Source organism: Phascolarctos cinereus, unplaced genomic scaffold, assembly GCF_003287225.1.
Source record: "Phascolarctos cinereus isolate Bilbo 61053 unplaced genomic scaffold, phaCin_HiC Scaffold_5;HRSCAF=322, whole genome shotgun sequence".
Taxonomy (NCBI): domain Eukaryota; kingdom Metazoa; phylum Chordata; class Mammalia; order Diprotodontia; family Phascolarctidae; genus Phascolarctos; species Phascolarctos cinereus.
Genome location: NW_027555958.1, coordinates 274,685,994 through 274,711,861, shown reverse-complemented (window position 1 = coordinate 274,711,861; position 25,868 = coordinate 274,685,994). Strand labels below are relative to the sequence as shown.

General features: G+C 40.5%; 1 protein-coding gene across 3 annotated transcripts in view; it reads left to right on the top strand.

The window, feature by feature from the left end:
- PITPNC1 (phosphatidylinositol transfer protein cytoplasmic 1) overlaps positions 1 to 25,868 on the top strand; it is a 360,189-nt gene that overhangs the window by 296,859 nt on the left and 37,462 nt on the right. For all 3 annotated transcript variants that reach the window (XM_021000755.2, XM_078155882.1, XM_021000756.2), the window contains one exon: positions 22,641 to 22,796. In XM_021000755.2, coding sequence (XP_020856414.1) covers positions 22,641 to 22,796 — 156 coding nt within the window. The remainder of the gene's footprint in view (positions 1 to 22,640; positions 22,797 to 25,868) is intronic.

Sequence of the window (25,868 nt, the reverse complement as noted above, 5' to 3'; positions counted from 1 at the left end):
TCTAAGTTCATCATAACTAATATTTACAGAGTTCTCTCCTTTCCATAATCTGTTAGCAGCTATATAAAATGAAAAAAGGGTATGTAGGAGCTTTTCTCTTTCGAGATATAACTCCCTCTGCATTGGGACTCAAGAATGGTGTGGTAGGGGTGACACTTAGTGGAAACAGGAGCTCTTTATGGATCAACTCCTATGAAAAGTTTAGTCAGAAAAGGACTTTTTTGACATAAGGAGAATGTGAACTATTTGAGGTCAGGAACTACTTAATGTTTTTCTCTTTACATCTAGCACCCACCATAGTGCCTTGCATGGGGCCATCTATGCTTATGATTTCATTGGTTTCCATTCTTCCTTGTAGATCAGCAGCTTTACTGTAAATGAGCCTTAGAGAATTCTGTGGAGTACCGATAGGTTAAGTGAGTCACCCCTGGTCACACAGCCTGTATTTGAGACAATGGATTTGAACCCAGGTCTTCCTGACTCTAAGGCCAATCAATGCTCTGTCCTCTTCGCCATGTTCCCTCTCACTTTCTACGTAGTAGGCATTTAATAAATGTTTGTTGAATTTCATAATACAAATAACACCAATATTACAGGTCTTTTAGTATACAAGAGCCCCACTCTACTCCCACCTTTTGGGCCTATGACCCCTTTCCAACAGTCATTAGTTACGGACCATCTGCCCTGCCATTTAATCCCAAGATCCATGGAACCTTATCATCTGCTCTACCTGCTGGACTCTTACGTACCACCTGACTTTTCCATCTGCCATAAAACCAATCCCCTTTTTATGTGTTGTCTCCCCTAATTAGAAAGTGAATTTGAGAGCAATGTCTTCATTTTTATATTTATATCCCCAGTGCTTAACTCAGCATATGACTGACGGTAAGCACTTAATAAATGCTTTTCCATTCTTTTCTATTTTAGTCCCCAGAACATAAAACACAGCGCTTGAAAACAGAAAGCTATTGTATTCCCCTGGTTTTCCCTACCACACTTCCAAGGGGGTGGGAAGCCTGTGGCCTTGAGGCCACATGTGGCCTGAGTCACAGTTTTACAGGACAGTCCTTTTATCAAGGGGATTTGTTCTGTGAATTTTGGATTCAGTCAAAGGGCTGCACTTGAAGATCTAGAGAGCCACATATGGCCTTGAGGCTGCAGGTTCATCATCCCTGCCACCGTGTTGCTTGATCAGGAATATGCATTTTGGTTTCAAAACTGGTGGCATGTGCCTATTAACCTTGCCCCTGGGGAGGGTGAGGATGGTAGGTCTCTTGAGCTTGGGAGTTCTGAGCTGCTTTAGGACCAGAGCCAATAGGGTGCCCACACTAAGTTCGTTGTTAATATAGTGAGCCCCAGGCGGTGGGGTTCTGCCTAAGTAGAGGTGAATCAACCAGGGTCAGAAATGGAGTAGGTCAAAGTTTCCATGCCCATCAGAAGTGAAGTCTGACCGTGAGTGTCCATTGCACTTCTAGCATGGGTGAAATAAGAACCAGTCTTGGGGAGAGAGAGAAAGGTAGAGAGGGAGGGGGAAAGAGAGATAAAGAGAAAGAATAAGCAAGTTGCCATACCTCTCTGGGCCTCAGTTTTTTCATCTGTAAAATGAGGAGTTGGATTATAGATAACTTCTATAGTCAATTCTCATCCTAAAGCTTATCTTTTAATGAATGCTACTGTTGTTATTTGTTTCTATAGATGACCTATAGGAAATGACAGCATGTGGGGTGGGGCGAGTAGCCTTGAAGATTTCCATTGGTCCAACAAAGGAGGTTACTTGCATTAATCCAACAGATTTAAATAGAGATAGGGGAGGAAGAGGAGGAAAAAGGAATAAGCATTTATAGAGTGTCTACAATGTGCTAAGCTCTTTACAAATATCTCATTTGATCCTCGCAATAACCTTGCAAGGTTTCATCGCTTTTTTAAAGTTGAAGAAATTGAGGCAAAAAGAGGTTAAGTGAGTTCCCGAGGGTCACACAGCTATTAAATGTCCAAGACTTGATTTGATCCCCGGTCTTCCTGACTCCAGGCCCAGGCACACTCTCTACTATATATAGGCTGTCAATAAAACCCTGTGGAATTGAATTGAACCACTCTGATTTCATCTTCATTAGAATATCAGTCAGCTGAGTTATTAGTCACAAAGATGCTGTGAAGAGGGCTGGCTTCCAGACAAGAAAGATTCAGGTCTTGCTTTTAATATGTACTGGCAGTGAGACCCTGGGCAAGTAATTTAACCTCAAAGTGCCCAGGTAAATCTCTCAGGCTATAAATTACAGATAAGTTGCCAATCTGCATTAGTCCGTGGAAGCTCACTCAACCAATGAAATAAGAGATGTGGCCCAAAAGTCAATAACAAGAATGAAATCTTTTCTCCTACAATAATAGTTCATTTGATTGAGGTAGCTTCCACAAATCACCCCTATTTCCTTTACTCTCTTATGTGACCTTAGGCAAATGATTAACTTCTCTGCATCTGTTTCTTCATTGGAAGAATGATGGGGTTGGATTAGATGGCCCGTAAGGTCCCTTCCAGCTCAAACTTTATGATCCTGTGTAACATTAGAGGTGGGAGGAAACTAATTTGTCATCTGGTCCAACATCTTCATTTAACAAGTGAGGAAACTGAGGACTGATATGAGAATTAAAATGCCTTATCAAAGGTAATACAATTCATTAGCCTTAGAGCTAATTGCTGCAGTGACTTGCTGGAAGCCTCGCTGTGCATGTCCAATTAAGATGACAACCGTGAAAGGTCATAGCAGAGCCCAAGTATTACATAAACACTTTGACAGAGATTTCAAAGAAGTGCCAGATGATCAAGAAGACCAAAGATAAACTCCAATAATCTCCATCCAGTCTAAGACTGTACAAAATGACAGCTAGAAGCCTGTAGGCACTGGGAAAGGGATCCACCAGGAGGCCTGGAGCCTGGGAGCCCTCTGAGTCAGAGAGGTTCTGGTAAAGCCAAAACTCAGCCAGTCTTCGTGGGGCCTAAAACCTTGCTCAGGTTAGGGACTCAGCAGAAGGTCCTGATCCAAGCCCAATCTCACTGGGACCAACATGTGAGAATATTTAATTACATCTGCCAAGAGAGGTAGAAGATTTGATGATCCGCACCTGAAGCCAGTAGGATCTTGACCCTGGCCTGTTGGAGCAGCAGTTAGAGCCAGTCCTCAGTACAAAAAGACAGCCAGGGACTATGCACACCTTAGGGCCCTAGAAGCCACCACAGGTGACAAGGACAGTTCAACAACCAGGGGATCCTTTCTGGAGACCTAGCATGATCTCCAACATCTAATTGTGACCAGTAATGGCCACAACAGGAGAGGGAACCATTTCCTGATTAAGAAATCTACAAACAAAACAGGAAAATGATAAATGTTGGAGAAGGTGTGGGAAAATTGGAACACTAATGCATTGTTGGTGGAGTTGTGAACTGATCCAACCATTCTGGAGAGCAATTTGGAACTATGCCCAAAGGGCTATAAAAACGTGCATACCCTTTGACCCAGCAATAGCACTTCTAGGGCTGTATCCCAAGGAGATCATAAAAATGGGAAAAGGACCCACATGGACAAAAATATTTATAGCAGCTCTTTTTGTAGTGGCAAAGAATTAGAAATTGAGGGAATGCCCATCAATTGGGATATGGCTGAACAAGTTGTGGTATATGAATGTAATGGAATACTATTGTACTATAAGAAATGATGAGCAGGCAGACTTCAGAAAAACCTAGAAAGACTTGCATGGACTGATGCTGAGTGAAGTGAGCAGAACCAGGAGAACGTTGTACACAGTAACAGCCACATTGTTTGATGACTAATGTTGATAGACTTAGTCCTTCTCAGCAATGCAAGGACCTAAGACATCTCCAAAGGCCTCATGATGGAAAATGTTATCCACATATAGAAAAAAGAACTCTGTATGGAGTTTGAAGCAAATCGAAGCATACTATTTGCTATTTTTTCTTTTGTTTTGTTTTGTTTCCTCTTTCTGGTGGTTTCTCCTATTGGTTCTAATTCTTCCTTACAACATTACTAATGTGAAAATATGTATAATAGGAAGGTTAAAAAAAAAAAGAATTCTACAAGGAGGAGAAAGGGAAGGATTACCAAGGCACAAATTAGACCACCAGGAAAGAAGGCAGACTCCAGGGATTATAGCAGAGAATGAGGCCTACTCCCATCCAGAATTGCAATGGAAGTGACATCCAGAATACAGAAGGGTCAAACAAAATGTCCACTCCATCAGTGGGGGCTCAGTAGAAGCCAAAGCCAGGATTTACAGGGCTCTATGAATTTGCTGGGTCAGAGTGAAATAATTAAATTTGTTGACTTATACAGTAAACCTTACAAATGTTTGTATCTTTAAAAAAAAAACAAACTTTCAGTGTGTAGTGTGTCCTTCTGCTGTGTATGTAATCACTTCTTTTGTGGGATTTGTCATTGAATTCATAAGATTTTGATGCAGAGTTTTAAAATTCGTCATCATGAAACCACTTTTATCACACTGGATAATAAGCTTCCCTTTGAGGAACAGTTTTAGGCTACAAAATAAATGTGAAAAAATCAATATAAATATCAATATGTTTATTGAAAAATCAATATAAATATTAAAATAATTACAAATTCCAGGAGGCAATAGAAGATAGGATTATAGGATCTGGAGATAGAAGGATCTTAGATTTATTGATTATTGATTGATTAGAAGTCATTTAGTCTAGTCTGCTTATTTTTGTTGTTCAGTCATGTCCTACTGTTCATGACCATATTTGGGGTTTTCTTGGCAAAGAAACTGGATTGATTTGCCATTTCCTTCTCCAGCTCATTTTACACATGAGGAACTGAGGCAAATAGGGTTAAGTGACTTGCCCAGGGTCACACACAGCTAATAAGTGTCTGAGGCCAGATTTGAACTCAAGAAGATGAGTCTTCCTGACTCCAGGCCCATCACTCTATCCACTGTGCCACCTAGTTGCCCCACACCACCTGCCCATTTTCTTATTGTTCAGTCGTATCTGACTCAGAATTCCAGGCCCTTCTATCCACCACTATCTCTTGAAGTCTGTCCAAATTCGTGTTCATTGTTTCCATGACACTGTCTATGCATCTCATCCGCCACTGTCGCCTTTTCCATTTGCCTTCAATCTTTCCCAGCATCAGGGTTTTTTCCAGTGAATTTCTTCCAATTTCCTGTCTTCTCATTATGTGGCCAAAGTATCTAAGCTTCAGCTTCAGTATTTGACCTTCCAGTGAATAGCCTGAATTAATTTCTTTAAGTACTGCTCATTTTGCAGGCAAGTAATTGAGTTCATGGAGCCAAATGAACTTGTCTCACATTGTGCCGTAGCAGAAGTGAGATTTGAACTCAGACCCCTTGACTTCAGAACCAATGATCTTTCCACTGTGCAGTAATATAAAATGAAGAGGGTTGTTCTTATTAAAATTTTAAATTAAATTTTATTTTGTTTTCTGATCTGGATTCTCTCCCTTCTCCTTACCCCCTCCTCTACTTAATTAAGAAAGCAAGAAAAACAAAAACTCTTGTTAAAAACATGTAGTAAAACAAAGCAAATTCCCTCATTGGCCATGTCCCGCAAACCCCCACCCGCACCCCCATTGCTTCCCCCCTCAAAAAAAATCTCAATCTGCACTCTGAGTCCATCACCTGTCTATCAGGAGGTAGGTAGCATGTTGTCATCTTGAGTCTTGGAACTGCATTTGGTCTTTGTAGTTCCTATGTCTCTCAGAGTTATTTGCTTTGATATTATTGTATGAATTGTTCTCCTGGATCTGCTTCCTTCGCTTTGTATTGCTTCATTCAAGTCTTTCTGAAACCAGCTCCTTCATCATTTCTTATAGCACAATGATATTCCATCACACACATATACATACCATAGCTTGTGTATGAATTTTTATACCATTATATATGTACATATATACAGTATACATACATATATGTGTGTGTGTGTGTGTGTATGGTGTATATATATGTACTTGTATACCATTCCCCAACTATTCCCTTAATTTCCATTTCTTTGTCACCACCAAAAGAGCTGCTGTAAATATTTTTTGTACATAGGGATCCTTTTCCTCTTTCTTTGATCTGTTTAGAGTATAGACCTAGTAGAGAAATCACTGGGTCAAAAGGTATGCATGGTTTAATGGGTTTGGGGGCATTGTTCCAAATTGCTTTCTAAAATGGGTGGACCAGTTCAACAGCTCCAACAGTGTATTAATGTAACTATTTTCTTTTTTTCTTTTTCTTCTTTTTTTTTTTTTTTTGCTTTTAGGCAATTGGGGTCACACAGCTAGTTAAGTGTCAAGTGCTTGGTCTGAGGTCGGATTTGAACTCAGGTCCTCCTGACTTCAGGGCCAATGCTCTATCCACTGCGCCACCTAGCTGCCCCTAATGTAACTATTTTCGCACAGCCCTTTCAATATGTTATTTTCCTTTTTTTTTCTTTTCCCTTTTTTGGTTAGCTTTGCCAAACTGATGTGTGAGATGGAACCTCAGAGTTGTTTTAATTCACATTTCTAATCATTAGTGATTTAGAACATTTTTATATGGTTATTATTAACTTGAATTTCTTTTGGTGAAGCCTGTCTATTCATATCTTTTGACCCTTTATCACTTGGAGAATGGCTCTAATTCTTATAAAATTCAATCAGTTGCCTATAAATCTTAGAAATGAGATATTTATCAGAGAAACTTGCACAAATTTTTTTCCCCATTTACCTGCTTCTCTTCTAATTTTATATGGCATTGGTTTTATTTGTGGAAAAACTTTCTAATTTTATGTGTTCAAAATTTCTGTTAATATATAAGGTCGCTTAATATGACAGATAATATCACAGCTGTCATTAGATAACATATTGTCCAGCTCTAATGTTCCAGTGTAGAACCTGGAACCGACAGAGTGCTTTATAAATGCTTCTTGATTGACTGACATGCTTGCAGCATTTATGACTCGGTGGTTAGCAAACTTAAAGGATGTTGCTACATTAATAATAGCTGACATTTATATATTGATTTAAAGTTTTCAAGGCTGTACGTGTAATCTCATTTGATCTTAACAACAGCTTTGTTCAGTCATTTCAGTTATGTCCAAATCTTCATGACCCCATTTGGGGTTTTCTTGCAAATATAGTGGAATGATTTGCCATTTCCTTCTCTGGCTCATTTTACAGATGAGGAAACTGAGGCAAACAGGGTTAAGTAACTTGTCCAGGGTCACACCACTAGTATTTGAGGCCAGATTTGAACTGAGTCTTCCTGACTCTAGTCTTGGCACACTCCATCCACTGCATCACCTAACTGCCCAAAAGTAGCTTCCATTCTCCCCACTGGGGAATTGAACCCTGGTTTCCTGTGTGACAGGCAGGGATATTGACAGCGATACTAACAATTTAACAACTTTTATTGGGTTTGGGTTTTTTTTGCTAGGCAATGGGGTTAAGTGACTTGCCCAGGGTCACACAGCTAGTAAGTGTTATGTGTCTAAGGCCAGATTTGAACTCAGGTCCTCCTGAATCCAGGGCCTGTGCTCTATCCACTGTGCCACCTAGCTGCCCCAATTTAACAACTTTTAAAGGGAGTGTTATTATTATCCTGGTTTAACTGATGGAGAAACTGAGGTTGATCCAAGTCAAGTGACTTGTCCGTAGTTACACTACTAGTGCGTTTTATTGAATTTAAACGTTCTTGATGCTAGAGAAGGATAGGTAACATTCTATCCGCTATACCACCTAGAAGCTTAAAAAACAAAGTTTGTTTTTTCTTTTTAATAATTTGGTGTCAGTGTTTCTCCCGGCTAAAAAGTACTTTATTTCTTCTTCTTGTTTTGTCCTATTTCCTAATTTTATTCAAAATGAGACCTAAGGCCAGAAACTTGGAAACCTTAAGTGCTGTTAAGGCCCTCTTTTCCTTCCTAGCCTACTGCCACTAGGCCTATTTAACAACTCTTTGATATGGTATCAGAGAGCTTTACACTTCTTTGGAAAGCTATAAGTATAATTACCTGGTCATTAGCATAGATTTGTTTAAAAAAAAGGAGCTTCCTCTTCTCTCTCACTGAATTGCTAAGACTATATCCTGATTCCTGCATAATAGTTTCATTGATTCTTTTGGGGGGGGTGGGGGTGGAAAGGGGGATGGTTGTAGGAGATGGTTAAAAATAGCAATAAGTGAGATGTGAGGGTTAATTGGACAAAAATAAATCAGTGAAATAATGAATTGAGAGGTGGAGAAAAGTGAAAGCTGTCTGTCTGTATCCTATAAATACCCATATGCAAGTCTGAGAACTGAGACTTGGGTTCTAGGCCCAGTTATGTGTCCAAGAATTTGTCTCTCCTGGACCAGAGTTTCCTTATTTATAAAATAAAACCTATAAGGCCATTCTAGCTCTAAAATTACATGCTCTGACATTCTCCTAGTCTGTGTAGCATATACATAGTTTTGCTAATTTTCCAAATTCTACATGCCCCAGAGAGCTCCCTGTGTATTTGAACAAATACATAACATTTAAAAAGGCCCCAGGAATCAATCTGGAGTGGTAAATCCAAGGCCTTCCCAAGCCATTTATCCAAATTCACTCTATAATACATCTTCAGGATGGCCACTAATTGGGGCAGCTAGGTGATGCAGTGCATACAGCTCCGCACTGGAATCAGGAGGACCTGAGTTCAAATTGGCCTCAGACACTTAACACCTACTAGCTGTGTGACCCTGGGCAAGTCACTTAACCCTGATTCCCTCACCAAAAATAAAAAAAAAAGGATAGCCACTAATTGTGGATTATACAGTCATAAAAGGGGAAATTGTTTCTTTTTCCCAAACTGATAAATTGTTGACTAATCTCTCAACATTCTGGGCCAGTTTTTCCCTTTAACAAATCCTGGTACCACAATTTGTGGAGGCATTGTGGTAATTTCGTAGCAAGAGCACTGTTCATGAGGGGCAGCTAGGTGACACCATGGATAGAGCAGTGGCCCTGGATTCAGGAGGACCTGTGTTCAAATCTGGCCTCAGACACATAATATTTACTAACTGTGTGACCCTGGCACAAGTCACTTAACCCCATTGCCTAGCCAAAAAACAAAAAAACAAAAAAACCAAGAGCACTGCTCTTTGGTCTGAAGGTGGGGGTTCAAATCCTGCCTTTTACACTTTTTACCTGTGTAACCTGGGGCAAATTCTTCAGGTTTTTCCCTTCTGATTCTAAAACCAGATATATAGATCCAGATTTATCAATCCACCACTGATCCTAATGACAATGACAGCTCACATGTATGTAGTAAGGTTCCAGAGTGCTTTCTCAATGACAACGCTGTGACAGATAACTACAAGGATTATCATCATCTCCATTTGACAGATAAGGAACTGAAACTCAAATTGTCGAAATTGACTTTCCCTTATTGACTTAGGTGACACTCATATGTCAAGAATCAGGATGTGAACTAGGGTCTCCTTAATGCTAGTCTAGCATGCTCTTTCAAAATAATAATAGTTTTAGCATTGCCTTATATTATTATGCTACTGTCCTACCCCTCCCAAAATTAAATCCTTCTTTGTAACAAAACAAACAAAAACATAGAAGCTAATCCAACCAACACCGCAACAGTGTCTGGCAGTGTACACTGCATTCCATAGCTGTAGTCCCTACCTCAAAGGAGTTATGTCATAGATTTAATTATTGTAATCATTTACTTTGTTGTCGTCATCGTTTGACTTTCTTCACTCTGTATCATCGCATATAAGTGCTTTCATCTTTCTCTGACTTTGTTATATTTGTAGGTTTTTGTTTTGGGTTTTTTTTTTGTCATATCCCATTACATTTTTATACTGTAGTTTGTCCAGCCATCCCCTAATCAATGGGTACCCATTTTGGTTTCACTTTTAGTACCAAGAAGAATGTTGTTATGAATATTTTTTTCTTTTAAATCCTAGACTCTCTAGGTAACATCATGTTCTTTCCACTCTTACCACATTGCTTCCTGATGTGTATGTACCTGGTTTCATATTATTGAGAAAATTGTTAGAACTTTCTGCATTCTATCTTCTGACCTTATCACTCAACTTGAAACTGCTCTTTTTACAATTATGTCTTCTTCCTTTATTCTACCTACATGCTGTATGGACATGGTTAACTATCCTTTTTGAGTAGATACTATCTCAGCCAACTCTGTCTGTCAGGTAGCATTAATTAAGTGCCTGCTCCATGCCAGGCATGTAGGAAATGGCACATGAAGGAAAAGGCAAACCACTCCAGTTATCTTTGCCAAGAAAACGCCACATGGGATCACAAGAGTTAGACATGACTGAAAAACAATTTAACAACAACAACAAACATTCCAGACTCTCTGCAAAGTCCAGTGAAGGGGCAGCTAGGTGGCACAGTGGATAGAGCATTGACCCTGGAGTCAGGAGGACTTGAGTTCAAATCTGGCCTCAGACACATAACACTTACTAGCTGTGTGACCCTGGACAAGTCACTTAACCTCATTGCCTAGCCAATCAAAAAAAAAATCTTAACAAAGTCCTGCTTTCGAAGAGTTCACAGTCTAATGGAGGAGATAACATATACAAACAACGTATTCAAACACAATATTTACACGATAAATTGGGAGTCTTCTCAGAAGGAAGGCACTTAGATTAAAGAGGACCAGAAAAGGTTTCTTACAGAAGATGAGTTTTCCTAACCCTGCTTTCTCCTAGTTCTCCTTTTCATCTGTCTGTTTCTTTTCAGTTTCCTTTGCTAGCTCATCTTTCATATCATGTCCCCTAACTATGATTGTTCCTTGACAATTTCTCCTCCCCTCTTTTCTCCTTCCTCTACACTTTCTCTTCTTCTTCTTCTTCTCCTCCTCCTCCTCTTCTTTCTTCTCCTTCTTCCTCCTCCTCCTCCTCCTCCTTATCACTCTCCATTGGTCTAATTATCCTCTCTATGTATTATGTCCATCAGTACCACAATACCAATTCTTACGGTCTATTGGATAGTTCAAATTGATGTCCCAGAGACATCTCAAACTTGACAGGTCCAAAACAGAACTGATTTTCTTTCCCCCAAAAAAACCCCAAGCCTCTTCCAGACTTCCCTGTTTCTGTCAGAGGCAGCACCATTTTTCTACTCTTCCAGGTTCACAAGCTTAGCATTTGTTATCCTTGACACCTCAAGCTTCCTCAAGCAACATAGCCAATTCTTTACTTTTCTGTCACCACAACATCTTTCCTTCCCACCTCCTTCTCTGTGCTCACACAACTACCACCTTAATTTAGGCCCTCACCAGCTGTCAACTAGATTATTGCAGTGTCCTCCTAATTGGACTCCTACCTCATCTGTCCCCATACTGGTCCATCCTGCACCCATCTGCCAAAGTAATTTTCCTTAACCACAAATGTGATCATGTCACTCCCCTCTCAATAAAATCAATGGCACCCTACTGCCTGTAGAATCAAATATGAATTCCTCTTTTTGGCTTTTGAAGCCTTTCACAACCTGACCCCAACCTGTTGTTTATTACCACCCCTCTCGCACTTGATGATCCAACCAAACTGGCTTTTTCTCTGTTTTTCGCACATGGAACTGAATTGTGACTTTGCATTGCCCATCCTCCATGACTGCATTTTACTTCCTCCTCATATCTACCAGTGTCCTTCCTCCCTAATTACTTTGAAATTAATTGTTCCCTTATATTTATTCTGTATATATGTATTTATCTACTTGTCTCATTTCCCCAGCGTAAGCTCCTTCAGAGTGGCAATCATTTCATCCTTTGCATCTGTATCCATAGTGCCTAGCACATAGATGCTATTTCATCAATACTTGCTCTCATTGACAGATCAACAAATTCTTATACTACACAACTGATCAATCATTATTCAGTAAATAGTCACTGTCTTTGAGTGGAAAGAGATAGATGTGGACCCAGCTTAGAACTCTGGGTCTCAAGTTCCTCATCTATAAAATGATTAGTTTAGATTAGATGTCCCCATTGTCCTTTCCAGCTTTAAATTTCTGTTCCTTTTATTTTGTGCTAATTTGGAACCTGTATCAGAACACTGCTGTTGAAAGCACAGTTGGCAACATCTGTTCTGTGGGGGATGAAATCTCACCTTGAAACGATGCCTATAGGGCTATGCCGCTGAGCATCCTTCTTTTAAATCTTTCTAAAAAACTTACTGTGTGAATTTGATGTACAACATTCACTTTGCAAGGAGGCAGGCCTCCTTGCTGATGATCGTATAGCCTTTACTAGGAGCTGGTCTAGGAAACAGTATATTATATGGATGAGTTATTCTTGAAGGAGAAGCTTAGAATAAATTAAAATGAAAGTAAAATTGTTGTAGTTTGTAGGCATGTACTACTAAGTAGTAGTATCTTGGGGCAGTTAGGTGGCACAGTGGATAGAGTGCCAGGCCCGGAGTCAAGAAGATTCAAATCACTCAGCCGTGTTTGCCTTAGTTCTTCATCTGTCAAATGAGCTGGAGAAGGAAATGGCAAACTATTAATGATAGCTGGCATTTATATAGCACTTTGAGGTTTGCAAAGTGCTTTACAAATAATATCTCATTTAAAATCTCATTCAATAATGCTTTGAAGTAGATACCATTATTTTCCCCCTTGTACAGATGTGGAAACTGAGACTTGAAAGAGGTTTAGTGACTTGCCTAGGGCCACATAGCTAGTTAAGTGTCTGAGTCGGGGTTAGAACTCAGGTCTTCCTCATTCTAAAACCAGCATTCTCTCCAGTGTGCCACCTAACTCTATCTCTGTGACTGTAGGCATGTCATGTTTTGCTGAGCCTCAGTTTCCTCATATGCAAAGTAGTGTCAACCATTTACCAAAGGTTTGGTCCAAAGAAACAAACAGGGTCGGTTTCCCCCTTAACTGAAGTTTTTTTCAAAGAACAAACAGAATGGGGTTCATCTTACCAAAGGTTTGAACAAGGAACAAACGCGATCAGCTTGCACACATGCTGTAATGTGCTTATTTATTCTCATTGAGCCAGAGAATCATGCATGATGGAGTCAGAAAATAATTCTGAACTCAGAGGTAAACAAGCTGAAGGCGACCCTTTACAGACCCACTTAGAGCAATCCCAACTCAGGGTGTCAACCAATATTATAGTCTCCATATGTGTTAACCATAATATAAGAAAAGAACTTCTTAATAGGATAGGTTATAAATACAATAAGATAAGAGAATGTCAAAGTGTCAGTTGAAATTATAGATCCAGAATATCTGTATTTCTTTTATCATTAACGTGACCTAATACACCATAAGAAAACATAAAAAAGTCCCATTATTTAAGATAGGGTCCAGTTCAAGTCATCTTGCCCTGAACAATCATAAACAGAAGAATGCTCCTGATCAATTTCATCCGGCCTTGTATTTGCTAACACAAGAAGGGGCATTTTGGATTCACTTAGAGAGCAAAGCAAAGCATGTCTGTTATGCCAGAGCCTGCAAAACATTCTGGTAGATTTAGCTTAGAATGAGCCAAAAAATGTCTTTCTTCTCCCTGGCCAATCCAGGTTTTAGGCCTTTCTCAAGTGGGAGGGGGCCCCCAAAATGGTTCGCATGAGAGATAATGATATTTGTGATACCTATCTTATCTAATGATTATAAGTACTTTCTATAAATGTAAAGTTTAATCATTATGTACCCTTTACCTTCTTCAGATGGTAATATGTCCTGAAAGCAACTGCAGTCTTCTAAAATAAAAACATTTTGCTCCAAGTCCTGTAAAATGGGTCCAAACATACTGTATTATTGTACTGTAAAGTAGGGGGTTGGGAGTGGAGAGAAAGGGAGAGTATGTGTGTGAATGTGTGAGACAAGGCAAGTCTTTAGGAGGAGGACCTTTTATTGGGAGCAGCCTTTGGAAATAGCAGGACATGCAGGTTGCAGTAGGCTGAGTCTGGTAACTCTCTTGAGCTCCTGATTTCTGAGCTAAGCCAATTTTAGGTATCCACAGTCAGTTCAACATTAATATAATCAGTCCCCATCAATCCCAGGTGGAAAATGAAGCAGGTCAGAGTTCCCATGCTTCTCAGAGTGGGATTGGACACTATGAGTAGGGCAAAGGGAGGGGAGACAGAGAGAGAGACAGAACTGGACACAGATTAGTTCATATGGTTTAGTCTCAAAAGAAAAAAAAATGCTGTCTTTAAAGATGAAGTTGTATACTTTGTCTTGTTAAAAAGTTAAAATGTTACCTCATATCTTTTCCTATTTTACATTAGCTGCCAGAAAACTTAGAACCAAATTAATTTGTCTTTACCTACCCATCTCCAAGACCTACTGTCATCTGCTTCCTTTGGGTGGTCTTTTTTCGATCTTCTCAGTCAGTCCACATGCATTTATTAAACACTTAATCTACCAACAAGGACTTATCAAGTACTTACTGTGTGCCGGACTCTTTATTAAGTGCTGGGGAGACATTAAAAAAGTAAAACTTCTCTTACTCCAATGTCCATTTCTCATTTTGTTCACCATGTTTTAACTATTAAGCCACATCAAGACCATTTAGAAGTAGAGTGTGTGTGTGTTCTTTCCGTAAATACAAGCAAAAAAAGTTCTGCTTTTTCTGGTTCCCTCGTCTCTTATGTTGTTCTGAGAAGCAAATGAGATAATATTTGTAAAGGGCTTCCACAGTGACTGGCACACAGTAGGCACTTAATAAATGCTGATCTTCCATTCCGTCTTCCCTTAACTTATTTCTTCCTCTCCAGTCTGTTTTCTCCTTTTCTTCTATATATGCTTTAGGCCTGCCAAGAATCTGTTGCTTAGGGCAGCTAGGTGGCACAGTCGATAGAGCACTGACCCTGGGGTCAAATCCAGCCTGAGACACTTACTAGCTGTGTCACCCTAGGCAAGTCACTTAACCCCAGTTGCCTCAAAAAAAGAAAGAAAGGGAAAGAGTCTATTGTTTAGACTTCCTCGTGGCCTTTGGGGTTAAGTTGGTGTTCTTTTAAATTACATTTTATTTTATTTTCAGATCTGAATTCTCTTCCTCTCCTCTCCCCCTCCTCCTTCTCCCACCCAACTGACAAAACAAGAAAAATAAAACACCTGTTACAAACATGTATTGTCAAACAAAACAAATTCTCACATTAGTCATGTCCAAAAAAAATGTCTCAATGTATTCAGGTCCATCACCTCTCTATCAAGTGATGAGTGGGTAGCATGTTCATCTTGAATCTTCTGAAATTGTGGTCGGTTATTGTGTTGATCAGAGTTCCCAAGTCTTTCAAAGCTGTTTATCTTTACAATATTATTGTTATTGTTTAAATTGTTCTTCTAGCTCTATTCATGTCATTCTGTATCGGTTCATACAATTCTTCCCAGGTTTTTCTAAAACTTTCCTCTTCACTATTTCTTACACCTTAATAGTATTTCATCACATACATATACTTGTTGAGCATTTCCCAGTTGAGATGAGCAGTCTGACAGCAGTTTCCAGTTCTTTGCTATTAGGTAATGGCTCTTATAGGAACTGATTTGGATTTTATGTATCTTAGAAATTAGGACATTGTCAAAGAAATTTGCTGCAAAGATTTTTTTGCACATTTACCTTAGGTAGGAGTTGTTAACCTGAGGTCTATGAACTTGTCTTTTTTTTTAAATAATATTTTGACAATTATTTCAATATAGTTTATTTCCATTGTAATCCTATGAATATTATTTTATGCATTTCTTCTAAAAAATATTATTCTGAGAAGGCATTCATCAGTTTCACCAGACCAAGAAAGGATCCATAATATAAAAAAGGTTAAGAACCCTTGGGACAAAGATCACCAGTGCTTTGCATTCATTATTCTCTTCTTTATATTCTCTACAGTTTATTGTTAATTCACCAAAGAGCTGCTGAGGCTTTGCCTCTTGGTTGAGAAAGACTCCAACCTGCCCTGCCCCACCCCATCACTCATTCTTTTTGCTTTGATGTCTGGACTCCCATATTCTTCACAACTGGAATTTTTAGGATGAGTCATCTTAGTGATCACTGCTGATCCAGAGAGCCCAATGTTTATCTAAGAGTGAAGGGGAATAGGAGTGGTACCCACCCAGGTGTGGGTGGAGTCCTTCTTTCCCAGATCCTCCTTTTGGGCATCCTCTTCGGTATGCCTTCTTCCTTTAGTCCCTCCACCCCTCTGTGAGGGAGATAGGGCCACTTAACTGGCTTTTGGTTGGGGAAAATAGAGAGGGGGAAAAAAAACTAGCTAGGTGGCTAGTGGATGGAATACGAGGCCTAGAGTGAAGAAGACCTGAGTTCAAACCCAGTCCTCAGACACTTACTAGCTGTGGGACAATTCACTTAATCCTGTCTGCCTAGGTTCCCTCATCTGTAAAATGGGGATAATAATAGCACCTGCCTCCCAGGGTTGTTGTAAGGATCAAATAAGATAATAAAGTATAAAGCACCTTTTAGCTATCATTATTAAACTAGCTCAAGGCCATTCCCTTGGAGGGGCTTTTCTCTTTCTTGTACTTACCAAAAGCTCCTACCAAAACTCATTTTATCCAGGGGAATCTGGAACTGTTCTGTTTCATTTAATCTTTTCTCAGCTCTGGAAATTAATAAAATCTCTTTGGTTGCTCTCAAACCCCCAAATGATATTCCTGACAAGAAGGATAGCAATCCATTTCTTTCTATGTCCTTGGGTGATCATCACCTTCTCTCATTGCATTTAATTTTACCCCATGTACACATAAACCAATACAATATTTAAAAAAAAATAACAACCGCATGGTCTTATTAAAAAAAAAGTCTCTTTTGAAAACAAATGCAGAATGACTAATATTATTAAACTGAACCCTTCTCAGCATTACAAGGATCTAAGATATCTCCAGAGGCCTCGGAATGGAAAATGCTGTCCACATCCAAAGAAAGAACTATGGAAGTTGAATCACTCTCACTTATTTTTACCTTCTGTTGAATTTTGTTTCATCTTTCTGATGGTTCCTCCTATTGGTTTTAATTTTTACTTACAGCTTCACTAATGTGAAAATGTTTAATGGGTATGTACATGTAAAGCCTTTTTCAGATTGTGCACCGTCTTGGGGAGGGTTGGGGGGAGGAAGGGGGAGAAAAATTTTCAACTCAAAAGCATGTGGAAGTGATTGTTGGTAAATCAAAATAAATTAATAAAAAAATTTTTTAAAAATGCAGACAAAGCAAAAAAATCCAGAAAGCAAACATCTCAGAGAAATGGGGAATGGGACATAGGTTCAGCAGAGAGCCAGGGCAACGGAAGGCATAAGGAGTGTCCGAGTTTCACACATTTAGCTCCCACCATCAGCTACCCATATCGTGCATGGCCCCTGTGTAATCCTGCATCATTCAGCCACATTTTTTTTCCCCAGAGTCTTACCTCTTGTTAGGGCAGTAATAGAAATAATAAATAATAGCTGTGGTTCTAAGCATTAATGCAGCATGCTGAGCTCCCTCTTTTTCCAGTTCTCCCCAATCATGGGATGCCTACCCTCTAAGAGCTTCCCAGTAACTAAGAGCACAGAAGTAAGAGTTGGGAAAGCCTGAATTCAAATCCTTCCTTAGACACTTACCAGTTAGGTGACCCAGGTGAAGTCCCTTCAGCTTCATTTTCCTCAACTGTAAAATGAGTATGATAAGAATTCCTATTTCATAGGGTTGTTTTATGTATCAAATGAAATAACATCTACAATGCATTACAGAATTTAAAGTGCTTCAGGAATTCTGTCTTTTATTCTCATTTCAATTCTCTCCTCACCCACAGGTCTTTGAGGGACCTTCTCATGAGGGACAGTTTCATGGCTATCTGGGGCTAGCACCCTAGAAAGGTGCTAGGTCACTGGAAGCCTCTGTCCACACCAACAGACATTGTCTCAGTTTCTGAAGCTTAAGTTATGGCACTTCAGTGTCTTGCTTATTTTTAAGGTTGATGGTCCCTGAGGTTTAAATGGAGATCTCTGAGTTGGTTGTTTTTGTGTTCGGTTGGTTATCCTGAGGAAGAGGTCAGCTTAGGCCCGACACTATACCAGGCAACTCCCTCTGTCAGAAAAGTGTGTGTTCCCTTCTCTGCCTTAACTTTTCATCATCTGTAGGCCAGATTTACTTGGCTTTCAACCTGGGTCAGTGATTTAAGCCCTCAACCTAGGTGTCATCCTAGACTCCTTATTGTTATTCACTTTGTGTATCCAGTTTATTGCCAAGTACTGCCGTTTCTGCCTTCACACCTTTTCTCAATATGTCCTCTTCTCTCCACTCACATAGCTGCCATCTTGGCATATGCCCTTCGTCACCTCTGGTCTAAACCATTCCAATAGCCTGCCGATTGGTTTTGTTGCCTCAAATCCCTCCACACGTCGCTCCATGCTCCATTTAGCTGCCAAAGTGCTCTTCCTAAAGAGCAATTCTGATTTTGTTGCTCCTCTTCCCAGTAAACTCCAATGGCTCCCTATTACCTCCAAAATCAAATATAAAATCCTCTGTTTGGATTTTAAAGCCCAGTATAACCCAGTCCTTTACTACCTTTCCAATCTTCTTACACTTTACTCCCTTCCAAGTATCCTATAATTCGGCGCTACTGTCCTTCTTGGGATTCCTCAAATACAACATTTCATCTCACCTTTATCCTTTTAAAAAAAAAAACTTTAATTATTTATTTTTAGGCAATGGGGGTTAAGTGACTTGCCCAGGGTCACACAGCTAGTGTCAAGTGTTTGGTCTGAGACCTGATTTGAACTCAGGTCCTCCTGACTTCAGGGCTGGTGCTCTATCCACTGTGCCACCCAGCTGCCCCTGCCTTCATCCCTTTTTGCTGCCTGTCCTTTGTGCCTGGAAACTCTCCTTCCTTGCCTCCTGGCTTTCCAGGCTTCCTTCAGATTTGTTCAGATCCCACTTTCTGCAGGAGACCTTTCTGAATCCCACCGCCACTGCCAGTGCCTCCCCTCTTAAGATTATCAGCTATTTGCGTTATATTTATCATCTTATATGTCCACAGTTAACTTACACACTCACATTCTAGTATAAGGGGCAGGGAGTAGGTTTTTCCCTTTCTTTGTATTCCCAGCATTGAGCGCGTGCCTCACATCCGATAAGCACTTAATAATTTTGTTGGCTGACTTGACATCAGCTCTCATTAAGATGAGGGAAGAGTAAAGTCAGCTGAAGCTGGAATAGGAGGGCTTCTCAGTGATGGAGACTTCTCTTTGTTGACAGTCCTGTGGGGACCCCCCCTCCCTATTCTTGGTCACTAGCCCTTTGACTACCTGCCTTGTGGTTTTTTGGGGGATAGTTTGTTAGTTTTTTTGGGGGGGGTTGGCTAGGCAATGGGGTTAAGTGAATCACACAACTAGTGTCAAGTGTCTGAGGCTAAATTTGAACTCAGGTCCTCCTGATTCCAGGGCCAGTGTTCTGTCCACTGCTCCACCTAGCTGCCCCCCATCTGCCTTGTGTGGATGCTACCTTCCCAACTCCCCTTCCTTTTTGGCCCTCCAATATGTCTTTTTGTTTTCTGTTTATTAACTTTGCTTCTGAATCAGAGAGAGGACAAGCCACTTTACCACTTTTTCAGCCTTAGCTTCCTCCTCTGTAAAATGGGGGTAACAGTAGTACCCATCTGATACGGTTGTCAAGAAGATCAAATGAGATAATACATATGAAGTGTTTTGCAAAACTTGAAGTGCGAATGGTATTAGCCATTATAATTTTCCTATAGCACAGTGCCTGGCACAGAATAAATGCTTAATCAGTGTTCATTTATAGATTGAATGATTGCTGCTCAGACTCCATTGTTTCCTGTACACCCCAATTTCCCAGTCCTGGTTCCCCAACCCCTCAATGTGCTGTTACTTACAACCTGGCTAAACCCGCTGGTGCTGTTACACCTTTTAAATAGCTGATATAGCAATATGCATGCAAGGATAAATAACCAAAGGACAGGTTCTGAACGTTTGAAAAAAATAGCTTCTTTATATTGCCCAACACACTTCAGTTCCTGTCTCTACTCAGACCACCATAAGCTCTCTAGAAAACTACAGGTGCCTAGTTTACAACTTTCAGTGCTGCCATTTGAAGTGAAGTGTTCACAAAAAGACAAAACCACATCCTCTTCTTGCATGATGCTGTTAAGGTCTGGTTCTGTACTGTACTGGGGTATTTTTTTCCTTGCATTTTGTAGTATAAGAGGAAGAAGGGAAGCTTGGGGGTAGTTGGGCTGAACCACTAAATCTCCCACTAAGTTCTCCCAAATTACAGGAGACCTTTTTGAAAACTATCCTAGCATCTGTGCCCTCTGCCTTACAGGCAGGAAACCACGTCTCCCATCTGTACTTCGCAGCTAGTCTCGGGAAATCACAACTCACATCTGTGCTTCTTTGGAAATGAAAGCATTGAAGCTTGGGGGTTTTGCTTTTTGAGAGAGAGCTATGAATGAATCTTAAGCAGAGGTTTTTCAGTTGGCACAAAATGCGGAAGACAATTCAGTGGCTGAACACAGAATTCATTGGTTGAAAAAACACTATCCATCTGGAAGGAAGGAAATAAACATTGATTGAGTGCCTGTCATGTGCCTGGCCCTTTGCAAATATAATCTTAGTTGATCCTCACGCTCACCTTGGAAGGTAGGTGCTATTATTAGCCGTATTTTATAGAGGAGCAGACCAAGATGAAGTAACTTGCCTAGGGTCACACAGCTAGTCAGGGTCTGAGGCCACATTTGAACTCAGGTCTATCCACTGATTCACCCATTTGCCTTACCTTCTAACCCAGAGTTTCTGCCACTAAGTCATATAACCCAAGGAGATGAATGACAAAGATGAAGGCCCCCCAGGTACCAGATGTTTTTAATAGCATTTTCTATAAACAAAGTTAGATGCCCATCTGTTGGGGAATGGCCAAAGAAGTTGTGGTACATGAATGTATTGCGGTATTACTGTGCTGTAAGAAACTTGAATATGATGAATATGGCAAAGCTCGTGAAGAAAAAGCAATCGAAATTCAATGTTATAAAATTATGATGACCAATCTTAACTCCAAAGAAGAGTCATGAGAAGACACCTCCCATCTCCTACCTTCTTTGCAGAAGTGAGTTACCAGGGTGTGGGACAATGCATAGAATGTACAACTTTTTTATATGCTGGCTAGATTTGACAAATTATAAATAATAAGTGAAGGGGACTGTCATCAGGACCTAAGAGTAGGTCTTGAGTGTCTATGGATCGGGACAGAGAAGATGAACCCATGCACAGCCCTAGAAGTGGATTTGGCTCTGTACTGTGGAGCTTAGCGGACAGATCTTTTGCAGCATTGCAGGATTGTTTTCCTAGGTGGGGAAAGAATTGAAAGTCACATTGTTAAAAAGCAGGTTGCAAGCATAGTCTTGTTTTCTTCTCTCCAGGACTGTACTTGGTGAATTTCCTCCCACGTAACACAAAGAAAATAAAGCTCAGTGAGGGTGAGCAAAATGTAAGACCGAATGCAGTACTGTGTTCCTAGTGGGTACTCAGTCAATGTTTTCTCGAGATAATGACATATTATGTTCCCTTTACATATGAATATCCACAAACAGAGCCAGAACCTAGGATTCTGCCAAGGAAATATCCATGTCATTTTTAGCAATCGCCTAAATATTTAGTTATAAGAGTTGATATTTATATAGAGCCTACTGTGTGCCAGGCACTGTACTAAATGCTTTACAGTTATCTCCTTTGATCTTCACAATAACCCTGGAAAGTAAGTGCTGTTATTATCCCCATTTTACAGATGAGGAAATTGAGGCAGACAGAGGGTAAAATGACTTGCCCACTGTCCCACAGCTAGTAATCTGGGGGCTGGATTTGAACTCAGGGCTTTCTGACTCCAGGTCCTCATTACACACCAGGACTGAGAATTTTTTTTTTTTTAGGTAATTGGGGTTAAGTGACTTGCCCAGGGTCACACAGCTAGTAAGTGTCAAGTGTTTGGTCTGAGGCCGGATTTGAACTCGGGTCCTCCTGACTACAGGGCCGGTGCTCTATCCACTGCGCCATCTAGCTGCCCCACTGAGAATTTTAGATGCTCAAACCCTGTGGGCTTCTCTTTTATTTATACAGTACTAAAAAGAGTCTTGTTGACAACATATGGATAACTTAAAATCTGCAAGTTGCCTGCGTCCAGTGGTGGTTGGCATCATTGAGATTCCATTGTGATCAGGGTCATAACTAACGTGGAGTGATTGGGTTTATAAACTCCATCTTACTCCAGCAGCCTAGACAGATATTCCAGAACCACCTCCATGCTGCCATCTTCAGCATCCTGATAACAGGATGCTAGATATGTGTGCCTGGCTTCCACCTTCTCCCACAACCCAGACTGTCTGGGGGAGGATCGACCTCCTCTCCTGGCATGACTGTACCCACAGTCAGACTATGCTCTGCACCACACTCCCCACCCCAAATTGCTCTGCCCCCAGTACAATTATTTTTAGCCAAGGCTCTGATTATCATAGTGTCTTTTCCGCATTTTAATTTCATACTTCTTGAGGTATTCTCTGTTGGAAAACAAGTTTCTGATGAAATGGCCAATGACTGGTTTCCACTGTGCATTTATAGAGTTGTTAGTATTTATTAATTGTACTTTTAAATCACAATTTTTTCCCTTTTTATTTTTCAGGATCCTAAACATTTTAAATCAGAGAAAACAGGGAGAGGACATTTAAGGGAAGGCTGGAGAGATAGTCACCAACCCATCATGTGCTCCTACAAATTGGTGACTGTGAAATTCGAAGTCTGGGGACTTCAGACCAGAGTAGAACAATTTGTACACAAGGTGAGTGAAAACCATACTATGGATTTAAGCACGGGCCAAGGAAAGCCACCATATTGCTTAAGATCTGGCCAGGGTGGAAAGATATATGTACAAAAGTATGAACTGCCTCTACAAGGCAAATTGATTATGAAATCACATAGTACTCCATTCATAAAATGCTTCCAGTATTAACAAATGGGCAGCTAGGTGGCACAGTGGGTAAATCGCAGAGCCAGGAGTCAGGAAGACCTGAGTTCAAATGCAGCTTTAGATAATAGCTATGTGACCCTGGGCCAGTCACTTAACTATTTTTGCCTCAGTTTCCTCATCTGTAAAATGAGCTAGAGAAGGAAATGGCAAAGCACTCAAGTATTCTGCCAGGAAAACCCCAAATGGGATCATGAAGAATCGGACATGACTGAACAAAAACAAATGTGCCAGGAACTGTGCCAAGCACTGAAGATACCGAAAGAGTCAAAAGACAGTCCCTGCCCTTAAGGAGTCTCCTAATAAAGGAGACGACATGTGAACAACTATGTACGGCACACGTTATAGATGGGATAAGTTGGAAATAATCAACCATCTAACTAACGTATTGCTGAAGACCAATTGCTTAGCTTTTTTTGTTTGTTTTGTTTTGGGGGTGGTTTTTTGGAGGGAATTGGGGTTAAGTGACTTACCCAGGGTCACATAACTAGTAAGTGTCTGAGGCAGAATTTGAACTCAGGTCCTCCTGAATTCAGAGCCTCTGTCTATTGCACCATCTAAGTGCCCCAAGTTGCTTAGCTTTTTAAGGAATAGGCATGTGGGGGGCAGCTAGGTGGCGCAGTGGATATAGCACTGGCCCTTGAGTCAAGAGGCCCTGAGTTCAAATCCAGTCTCAGACCAGACACTTGACACTTACTAGATGTGTGACTCTGGGCAAGTCAGTTAACCGCAGTTGCCTCATCAAAAAAAAAAAAGAAAAGAAAAGAATAGGCATGTGGCCCTGGTCTGTACAGGAAAAACAAAAAAATGCATCCCTTACCTCCATTTTTTTCCCCCAGTTTAGTTAGCCTGTACGTTATTTGGGATTGCAAGAGAGTCTGCAGATCTTTTCATTTATCTGTAACACAGGATAAAGGACTTGGAGATCCAGAATCTAAATGCTTGATTTTTGCAGAATTCTTAACCAAATCAGATGATGTATGTAACACATTTGCATCACAGCTAGTATGGTACAGTGGCTAGAGAGCAGGCCTTGACCCCAGGAAAACCTTGGTTCCAGTCCTGACTCTGAGATATACTGGCCATAGGACCCTGGGATAAGCCTTAAAAGCCTCATTGCTCTTCCGGAGGTCTCAAACTCAAGGCCCTTTAACTAGGACATGTTATGTTGTAGACGGTGCCGACTTGCATTAGTGGAGAGAGTTTCCTCACTTGGGAGTTCCCTTTGACCAATATAATCACAGGTCTGCCCTCTGTCCCTTGTGTCTATGTAAAGAACTTTGCAAATCTCAAAATGCTATAAATGTTACACATGTTAGCTATTCTTATTAGCTCTTAAAAAGTGGTGCTAGAATTGAGTGCCTAAGGAACAGTCTCCATCTGCCTCCACAGTTCTCCCTCTTGGAAAATTGGGTGTCATAAATAATAACTAAGTATGGACTGAATTTGAAAACTCTTAATGTTTTAATTAATGAATAAGTATTGTTGATGAAGTTGTTGTTCAGTTGTTTCAGTCATGTCCAACTCTTGACCCCATTTGGGATTTTCTTGGCATAGATACTGGAGTGGTTTGCCATTTCCTTCTCCAGCTCATTTTGCAGATGAGGAAACTGAGGCAAAAAAACATTAAGTGACTTGCCCAGGATCACAGAGCTGGTAAGTTATCTGAAGCTGCATTTGAATTCAGGCCTTCCTTTCTCCAGGCCCGCGCTTCTAATCACTGCACCATGTAGCCGCCCCCAGTGAATAAATATTCCCAAGCTTTATTCGGGCACCAGCTCCTTGACCACTGCAGAGCCTACAATGGTTAGTGTGGTGTGGAACACGTGGAGAAAAAGGTCTAACTCCCGTTCTGCCACCAGTCATTTGGCAGTAATGTAGTCGATCAGTAAACATTTATTAAGCATCTCCTATATGCCACAAACTGTTTTGAGTGCTTGGGATGCAAAGAAAGGTAAAAGACAGTCCTTGCCCTCAAGGAGCTTACAGTCTAATAGGGGAGACAGTAAGCAAATAACAAGGTACAAATAAGATATATACAGGAGAAATTGGAAATAATCAACAGAAGGGAAGCCCTGTCATGAAGGGGGATCAGGAGAGGCTTCTTAGTAAGAGATAGAATTTTATCTGGGCCTTGAAGCAAGCCAGGGAAGCCAACATGGGGGACAACCAGGGCAAAAAGCCTGGAATCAGGAGATAGAATGTCTTATTTGAGGACCAGCAAGGAGGCCACTGTTACTCAATGGAAGAGTACATTTCAGGGGATTGCTTTCAGAGTTAAAAATTCTGCTTTCCAACTCAAGTTCTGACATCATTCCCGAGACATCTCTTCTGTGCATCCCTTGAGTCCATCGTGATCTTCCCTCCCTCAGGCCACTGCCATTAGGGAATGGTATCATTCCCTCTCCTGAAGCTAATGATGAGGTAGCCCCAGCACTTGCCCAGTAATTTTCCCATGGGTGACTCAAGCTAATCTTGAGAATTTTATCCTCATCTTCAAAATACTTACTAGCATTGTACAGGATTATGAATTTTCCCTGGTGCCCATTCCTAAATAGACTAAAGTGTTCTCAAAGCTCAAAAAACACCTGCTGTGGCATCGAAGGGACTAATTAGTATCTGGGGATCGCATTTCTGTGGGTTTAAAATTCCAAGGATGCCTCTCTTTGAACACCTTTGTTTCTTAAAGATCCCTTCACAGTCAGAAAAACCATTAAAATATGAACTCTTAAAGCATTATTGAATCCTGGTTTCCGACAGGCAGCTGTGTTGTGCCTAATGTAATGGGGTGTATTTCCCGATGCCATGGTTGCTTTTTCTTTAAGTCTTACCAGTTTCACATACTCAGCACTCAAGTGTCTATTGTTGCATGTTGCTGCTCATTTT